Here is a 9,005-nt window from a genome sequence, read left to right as displayed (position 1 = left end):
ATTATCCAATCATGTACCAACTAGACTCAAAAGATTTGTCTCGTCAATTTCGACCAAACTGTATAATTAGTTTTTATTTTCGTCTATATTTAATACTTCATGCATGCGTCTAAAGATTTGATGTGACGAAGAATCTAAAAAAATCTGTAAAATTTTTTGGAAAGTAAACAGGCCCTAGTGTAGTCGCTGACCGACCCTTTCGCTTGGTCCACCACATGCACCGTACGTGGACCACAGTTTGGGCTGCTGATTGCTGATGAAGCCCCACCACCCCACAGTTCCTCCTTCTCCCCAACCGAGCTCGATCGGCTCAATTCACACATAAAAATCAGAGGAAAATCAAGTGTTCCAAAGATGTCAACTACTTACCAGAGAGCAAATGTAATAACCTCTAGAGATGGTACAGAATTATGAATCAGGGGAATGAACGTGTGGTCGGCACTTTCAGAAAAAAAAAAACACGTACTCGTTCCGTCTCAAAATTAGAGCACATCTCCTGCTTTAAGAAGTTAAACATTCTTAATTTTAATTAGATTTTTAGAAAATGATATTAATATTTAAAGGTTTCTTTAGATATGTTTAGTAGTATTTGGTATCCTTAATATCAGTATTCTTTTGTATATTTGAGGTTCTTTTGGTAGGGATTCCAAGTGCTCGGCTCCTATAATGTGGCTTCACTATAGCGCAGGGGAATCAGGGGGAGCCAAAATTTCAGGCTTCATGACTCTGTGAGAGGATGAGAGAAGAGAGAAAAAGAGATTCTATGAATAGTAAACCATTGTTAGATGGAGCCCCCGCTTATTTCATATCAAAGAGAGTAAGAGACCTTTAGAGCCTGTTTAGATTAGAGATGAAAATTTTTTTGGGTGTCACATCGAATGTGTCAGAAGGATGTCGGGAGGGGTTTTTAGAAACTAATAAAAAAACAAATTACATAGCTCGTTAGGAAACTGCAATACAAATTTATTGAGCATAATTAATCTGTCATTAGCATAACTAGGCTTAAAAGATTCGTCTCACGATTCTCAACTAAACTGTGTAATTAGTTTATTTTTTTATCTATATTTAATGTTCCATGTGTGTGTCCAAAGATTCGATGAGATGGATAAAAAATTTTTAGGTGGAGAACTAAACAGGGCCTTAGTAAAACTTAAAATTTATTGACTCCGGAGGGAGTAGGGGTACGTTCAAATGAATTGCTTCAGTAGGAGCAATGGACGTACACCTACACTGCTTCCACCTGGGTACCAGAGGGCAGCTTATCGTCCGTGGAGCACATGGATCCACCATGGTTGCAGTTGCAGCAAGGCGGTGCCTGGTTGAAGAAGAAGAGGCGCGGGCTGTAGCACGCCACGACGGCACGACTGTTCCGCGTCGATTAGCCGTACCGACTGCTTACGTAACTGATTACTTACGTAAGCAAGTTTAATAATACAGCCCACTTGCTGGGCTGTAAGGTTTCTTACAGCCTTCTCCCAGTTCACCCATACAATAGTTAGCTATTCACTGGCCTACTTATCTCTCTCACAAAGTTCCTTGGTTCCTAAGCTGGCTGTAAGTTTGCAGCCTCCTTCTCTTCTCTCTCATCTCTTCTCTCCTCTACCTCATCATTTAGCCAGCTTACAGCCCATTATAATACTTGCTCTAATCGACCGGCCGGCGCGGCATTACGCGCGGGGTGGTTACGGGGTGCCAATCACTCGCTGGCTTTCGTCGTCGTCGCTAATCAATTCGGTTCCAATTCAACCTTTGGCAGCAGCAGGACCGGCCATTGCTACTGCTCCGGCCACTGTTCGGATTCCCTCGTGCACAAGACGGACGGTGCACTGTACTGTACATTACGGAACCTACCATGTCATTACGACTATTAATTACGTATACGTAAGTAATAACACGGCAATTCGGATCCGAGGCGTAGAGAACTCATTGTTGCCAAATCGAGGACAAGATTAAACAAAGGTGATGTGAGTAAAGAATGGAGGAGCCTCCTCTCCTTTCCCAATGCCCAAACGGCCAAGCTTGTCTTGGCCCGAGGAAAGCAACGGCTCACCGCAACAGTTACCACCACCACGGCACCAGCACACCACCCACCCACCACCACCGCCTCTCCTCTCCCCTACCGGCTAGGATACTGCACACCACGCAAGGCCGGCCACGACGGGTGAGGGAGGGGTGACTGCCTTGCTGTGCCTGTGCTGCTGCACGCTGCACAGTGGACGCGTCCGCCCTGGCTTGCGTGTGTCAGCTGCTCGCTAGTCGCTACGGTTACTACTGCCGCCTGCGCTGGGCACCCACCCCTCGTCGCCGCTGCGCTGCCCGCTCCGGCTCTCTCCACTCCACATCCCCCCCACAAAGCCAAGGCCTTGTTTAGTTCCCAAAATTTTTGGGAAATGGACACTGTAGCATTTTCGTTTGTATTTGACAAATATTGTTCAATCATGGACTAACTAGGTTCAAAAGATTCGTCTCGTTAATTTCGACCAAACTGTGCAATTAGTTTTTATTTTCGTCTATATTTAATACTCCATGCATGCGTTTAAAGATTCGATGTGACGGGGAATATAAAAAATTTTGCTAAATTTTCTAGGAAGTAAACAAAGCCCAAGCAGCACAGCGGCAGAGCTAGTAGATTCGTCTCTACTACTAGTACTAGGACTACTAGCTCTCTCTCTCTCTGCTCCTCTCGGCTGGAGCAAGCGCGGCCAACGCAGCGGTCCAGGGCTGGAGGCAGCCACGGCCAAAGGCAACGAGTGGAGCCGCGGAGCGGGAGACGGATCCTTGACTTGTTTTTCTTGGATGTGACGACGACTGACGCGCGCGGCCGCGCTCCTCCTCCCCACTCCGCCCCTCTGACCGGACCTGCGTACCCCGCGACGGACGCAGCAGGGCGGAGCTGCGTACTATACCACGCGAGCGGTGAGCCGGTGGAAGCCAGCTTTGCTCCAATCCAAGCCAGCCAGCCTTTCCTCCCTCCGTGCGCCCACAGCAAAGCCGGAGGAGGAGAGCGGAGGAGAAGAAACCACCACGAGGCGCCCGGATTTCCGCCGAGAGGTTAGCGTTTCCCCCCGATTCCTCCTCCTCCTACTACTCCCCTGTTCCAAGATTTTTCGCCTTTCCCTTCCTCTCCGAGCGATTTGCTTTTGCGGTTTTGCCGTCGCGTTTGCTGCACCCAAGCGACTCTTTCCCCCCCAAATTTTGCCATTGCTTGCCGCTTCCTCCGACCAGGAGGAACATTCGTTCAGGACAGCGAGCCCTGGGGTCGGTGCGAGGATGAGGCCGGCTGTTGATTGCAAAGTGTCTGTTATATCCTCCGCTAATTGCTTCGCGTCGAATTCAGCGGTTGTTTAAGGTTGCAAGAATTGATAGGGCAACCAGTGGTGGTACTTTTTGTGCGCAAGATTTGGTTGGTGCTGTTCTTCCTCTCTTTTCAAGATTTTCTTTGTCGAGGGGGGAAAGTTGGGTTCGGGGACTGACAGGACCTCCACCGCCCACATTGATGCCTCGATGACTTCTGCTGGTACTAGTATGTGGTGTACTGCCTCTTGTGGGTGTCTGTTGCGCATGTTTCGGTTTGGACCGAGTTCAATTCATTTCCTTACAAGCAAAGACATATATTCCCCAGGCGTACTCCTTCCATAATTTGCATTTCGAGCGGCATTTCTTGCGTAGCCACTTGCGACATTAAGGAGGGTTCTATGGTTTCTGTCAATTTAGTGATATTCTTCAGTAGGTTTGCTCCATTTTCTTCGTTTGTGTGCTTTCTGAAATTATCGTTTGTCTCCGTGCAATTCTTTGAGGTTCCGTACTCGAATCGCCGTGCGGCGATTCTTGGTATGGTATGAGTAAATGCGATCCGCGGTGACTTGTGAGCCAGGTTTCTTCTGCACATTACATTCACGAAAAAGTTGCAACCTTTATTGCATTCAGGGGTGTTGGTCTCACTTTCGTTAGGAACTGCCAGATTGCCTGCCGGATTTTTACTTTTTGATTCCAAATTGTCCCGTGCTTTTATATGATATATGAGGGCAATGATGATAATTGCATTGTTGGTTGGACAATGCAGAGTAATGCGCTTAAGGATTCACGACAATGGCTTCATTGGTGCCGGGTGTCCTCGTGAAGCTCCTTCAGCATATGAACACGGATGTAAAAGTCGCCGGCGAGCATCGGTCCTCGCTCCTTCAGGTTGTCAGCATTGTCCCAGCGCTCGCCGGGAGCGATCTGTTCACCAACCAAGGGTTCTACCTCAAGGTGTCCGATTCATCCCACGCGACCTATGTTTCCCTTCCAGAGGAACAGCATGATCTCATATTGAGCGACAAGATTCAGCTGGGCCAGTTCATCCATGTGGACCGTCTAGAGGCAGCCACTCCGGTTCCCATCCTTAGAGGAGTTCGGCCAGTTCCTGGTCGCCATGCTTGTGTTGGCACCCCTGAGGATCTCGTGGTGACCAGCTCCTCCAAATTTCATGGCAGCAAGAAGGCGCAGCCATCAAATGGAATGAAGGATGCCAGCATCTTGTCACTAGAAAAGGAAACGAGCAAATTGGAGAAAATAAATGCTTCGCGCAAGCCTACTGGGGCGGAAAATAAGAAGCCGATGCTCACCAAATCAAACTCTTCACTGTCGAGACAAGCTTTGAATGGGATTGGTGATAAGAAGGAAGTAGTTAAATCAAAGGTGAAGCCAGCTATTACTAGGTCTACACCTTCATCACCAACCAGTGTCTATTCTCTACCTGCATCATTCGACAGATTCTCTAATGATCTGAAACAGAGGAACAAAGTAAAAGGAGCAGAGAAAGCTTCATCTTCTAGGCTTTCCTTGTTAGAAAAGGCTGCTTCTGTTTTGAAGGCTACTAGTGCCGGGAGAAAGTCCTCTGCTGGCAATTCGATCAGTAGCTCTGTGTTGAGTATTGGATCAGGGCCAAAGGCCTTGAGAAGAAGCTGGGAAGGGAACACAGATATTAAAGGAAAAGGAAATTCAGAATCAAAGACGGCCAAACCTGACAGGAAGTCTGATAACAAGATCCCAATGGTATGTAATATGCTGACTCTCTCTATCAGTGTAATAGATAATGCAACTAGTTTATGTGACTACTGGGTTCAGCCACTTACTTCAGGCTTGTTCAACTTTTAGAATCCCCAGTGATAGTGGATAATAGAGACTATCTCATAATATCTGTTTAGTACTGTCTCATCAATGACATCATGTGTGGTAACTGGCAAGGAAATGTGATGGTCTTCTTCCCATTTGCACTGACCATTTATTTTTACTCAAAGCTAAGATAATATGTACATTCTTAATATGCAGACTCCTAGACGAAAATCACCAGTGGATGAGAAGGTGCCTCATAAAGATGATAGTCAGAAAGCTGCTAGGAAGAGCACCGCAAGTGCTCCCTCAGATGACGCTGACAAAGCAGTTAAGAAGCATATTCCTACTGTAAAGAGAACTTCTGGGGTTTTAGGAAACTCTAATGTTACAAATCTAGTGAAGGTTCCTCCCAACAGCAAAAAACTAACCGATATTAGCACTTCATGGACATCACTCCCTCCATCTCTTGCCAAACTAGGAAAGGTATGGCTAAAATTCATTGACACAATTAATATGGTTTTAAACTCTTGCTTCCACAGTAGTTTGAAAGATCAAGCACTGCTGAGTATTTCAAAATTTAAATTGGCATACCCTGTTGTCTCTGTAACAGGAGATTCTGAAGTACAGGGAATCAGCACAAATAGCTGCTGTTGAAGCCATGCAAGAAGCTTCTGCTGCAGAGAGCTTGCTCAGATGTTTGAGGTACTTTTTTCTTCTGGATACAAGCTCTATGATTATGACAATTTTTGTATGTTTTCTAACTAGTTCTAGGCACATTTTCTTATTGGTAGACTATGACATAAGACATACCGTTTCATATATTCCCTATGACTCCGACCGAGTTGTTTCGCTGTTCAATCCATTCTTTTATCCCTATCTTGTAGCTCCTAATGCTTGTATTCTTTTCAAACTGCAGCTTTATTCTGTACTTAAATCCGGCAAAGCATCCCTAGCTTATAGATAACTATAAACGTACATTTGACACTTAGATGGCATCACATGCTTGATGGTCTGTCTATTAAAATATAGTAGAAGAGAATCTTGTGGTTTGATTTGGAAACCTGCCATATTCTGCTAGCCTCTATCTAATTATGCAGAAGATGTGGCACCTACTGTTATCAGCATACTATGCTTCCAGTTAATTCAAATTCGAAAAAAAAAATCCTCATGGATCAATCTTCTGCCAAATTTTCACATTGAACTTACACTTTTGTGCTCTCCAGCAGTGCTCTCCTGCTGTTTCAATATTCTTGAAATCCTTTAATAGAAATGAGTCAAGTAGTCAACTATGCTCCAAGGACAAGCCTTATGAAGGCTTCAAAGATCACATGCATCTGGCCGTAGACAGCCTTGATTGCCTGTTCCCGTGCTGACGAACATGCTAGATACAGGACATGGTGATCGGGAACCCAGGACAGGTGGTATCAGCTGTGCTTGTAGCAAAGCCTGCTGTTCATTGTCACATGGTTGGTTTCTGATTGCACCACACTGGGGCAAGATCATGAATAACCCGTAGGTCTCATCTCATGGTCCAAATGTCTCAGTTCGAGCTGTCTAGCATGTTGCAATAATGCTATCAACCAGCTCGGTTCCTCCCTTTTGGAGCTCGAGACCCATGCTGGAGTGGTCCCTGCTATCCATCTTTTTTCTGATCTGAGGGCAGACGTTAGCTATGAATGTTTTCACTCATGTTTTTTTTTTTCCAAATAAAAATTGTTTTTACACATCAAGATTAACTCGCATAGGTTAACCTAGACTTTTACCAAAGATCTGAATTTCAAAACATATAATAATTGGCATTCTGAGTTACTACTATCTGTGAACATTTGTGAATTGCCCATTTGGACATGCTAGAAAGTACAAGCTTGCAGAAGGTACAGCCCAGAGAACAGGAAAAAGAAATCTTGTATTGTGAAATACACAGGTTTGCAAACAGTTGATGCCTTGGCTTGTACTGTGTTAGTTTTGCTTGTTGGCATCCAGATGGTCCAGGACAGGGTTCAACATGAACATGTTTCTGTCTCCGAACCATGCTATTGTACCGTATGCCTAGACAAACAGGAAGTTTCTCCTGCTGTACTTGTAGCTGCATGCTGTTGTCTTCTACTGAAAATACCTGTTTATTTACATCGCTAGCTCCAGTATATTCTCCAGTTAATCCAATGATGGCAATGTCGAATTCACTCTCTAGATTTCAACTGTGTGTTAAAAAGGCCTTGTTTACTTCCAAATTTTTTTGCAAAATAGGAACAGTAGCACTTTCGTTTGTATTTGACAAATATTGTTTAATTATGGACTAACTAGACTCAAAAGATTCATCTCGTTAATTTCGACCAAACTGTGCAATTAGTTTTTATTTTCATCTATATTTAATACTTCATGCATACGTCTAAAGATTCGATGTGACGGAGAATCTGAAAATTTTTGCAAATATTTTGGGAACTAAACAAGGCCAAAGTTGGTGTCTTGAGTCTGTTACGGCAATTCTTTTGTGTATCTGTTAGAGTTCACGGCAAGAGTTGCACCACGATGCATTTTTAGTTTTTATTTTATTTACATTTTTTTGCTACCAGTGTTTTACTGACCATATCTGCCTTGTATTGGCCGGAGCAGCTCGTACGCGGAGGTGAGCTCCACGGCAGAGGAGCAGAACCCGCAGGCAGCCGTAGAGCAGTTTCTCACCCTCCACGCCGCGCTTTCGCGCGCCACGGTGATCACCGACACCCTCGCCAAGTCTGCCACATCTGCAACCTCGCCAGATTGTTCGGCAGCCAGCGACGCTGGAACGGTGGGCTCCGCTACCGACGAGGAGGCCGCTGCCATCACAGCCGAGCGCCGGCGCCGAGCTACGTCCTGGGTGAGCGCCGCTCTCGCTACGGACCTGTCCGCCTTCGGCATCTACAACCTCAAACCGGTCCCCACCACCGTCACCTCGCCGCTGGCCGTGGTCGTCGTCGACGAGACTGCGAAGCCGGCGGTGGCAGCGGCCACGGCTACCAAATCATCGCCGTCGCCCAAGTCGCGGCTGTCCCCCGCGAAGGGGAAGGCGAGGACGGGCACTGCGGCGGCTGCAGCGGCGCTGACGACGACGCCCGCGCCGCCGGAGTGGGAGAGGGGAGGAGGCGCCGAGGAGAGGGGCGAGCTGGCGAAGCGGCTCGGACAGGAGTCAAGGGGCTGGTTCCTCGGCTTCGTGGAGCGGTTCCTGGACGCCGACGTGGCAGCGTCCGCGCCGTGGGACCGCGAGCGCGCGGCCAGGATGCTCCCGCAGCTAAAGCGCGTCAACGACTGGCTCGGCGAGATCGGGAAGCGGAGCGAGACTCCGTCGCTGCCGCCGGCCGACGCAGACGGTGAGGCGACCACCGCGAGCACCGCCCCTGTCCCCGCGAACGGCGGCTGCGGCGTACCCGAGGAGACAATAGAGCGGCTAAGAAAAAAGATCTACGAGTATCTACTCACCAATGTCGACTCTGCCGCCGCAATGCTCGGCGGTGGCGGAGGCGGCGGGGCGGCCGCGCCGACGAACGGGAAGAAGGGGTGACGCGTGGATGGGAGGTCCCAATTGGGCCGTTAATAGTGTGGAATTTGATTGGGCCAGAAATGGGCTGGGTTAGCTAATGTAGGCTTCGTTTCTGTTGTTTCTTTGTTGGGCTTTGAGCCTTTCAGCTTCTCTTATTTCTTATCATGGTCACAAAAGAAAGAAAAGGTGGTGAAAATTTGACCTGTATTTATCACTGACGTCGACTGGGTGGCTCTGAATTACGGAGTATTGCTCCATTGATGATTTTCTGATTTTTCGAGATTGGAAAGTGATTCTTTTGACAGAGAATATGGACTGTTCGTTAGTACTACGGGTATATATGCTGTTCTCCTAATCCATATAAACTTCTTTGACCTTTGGAGTAACCGAG

The 9,005-nt window shown here is 47.1% G+C and overlaps 1 protein-coding gene across 1 annotated transcript; it reads left to right on the top strand.

Annotated features, from left to right (window-relative positions):
• LOC8063891 lies at positions 2,659-8,939 on the top strand. The gene is made up of 5 exons (XM_002462621.2): positions 2,659-3,051; positions 4,064-5,037; positions 5,314-5,580; positions 5,708-5,799; positions 7,711-8,939. Exons 2-5 carry the CDS (start codon positions 4,090-4,092, stop codon positions 8,633-8,635), a joined length of 2,232 nt encoding a protein of 743 aa, XP_002462666.1. The 5' UTR covers positions 2,659-3,051; positions 4,064-4,089; the 3' UTR covers positions 8,636-8,939.

This window comes from Sorghum bicolor, chromosome 2 (genome assembly GCF_000003195.3).
Source record: "Sorghum bicolor cultivar BTx623 chromosome 2, Sorghum_bicolor_NCBIv3, whole genome shotgun sequence".
Lineage (NCBI taxonomy): Eukaryota > Viridiplantae > Streptophyta > Magnoliopsida > Poales > Poaceae > Sorghum > Sorghum bicolor.
Note: the sequence above shows the minus strand (reverse complement) of the source record. Positions and strands in the feature narration are given on the sequence as shown.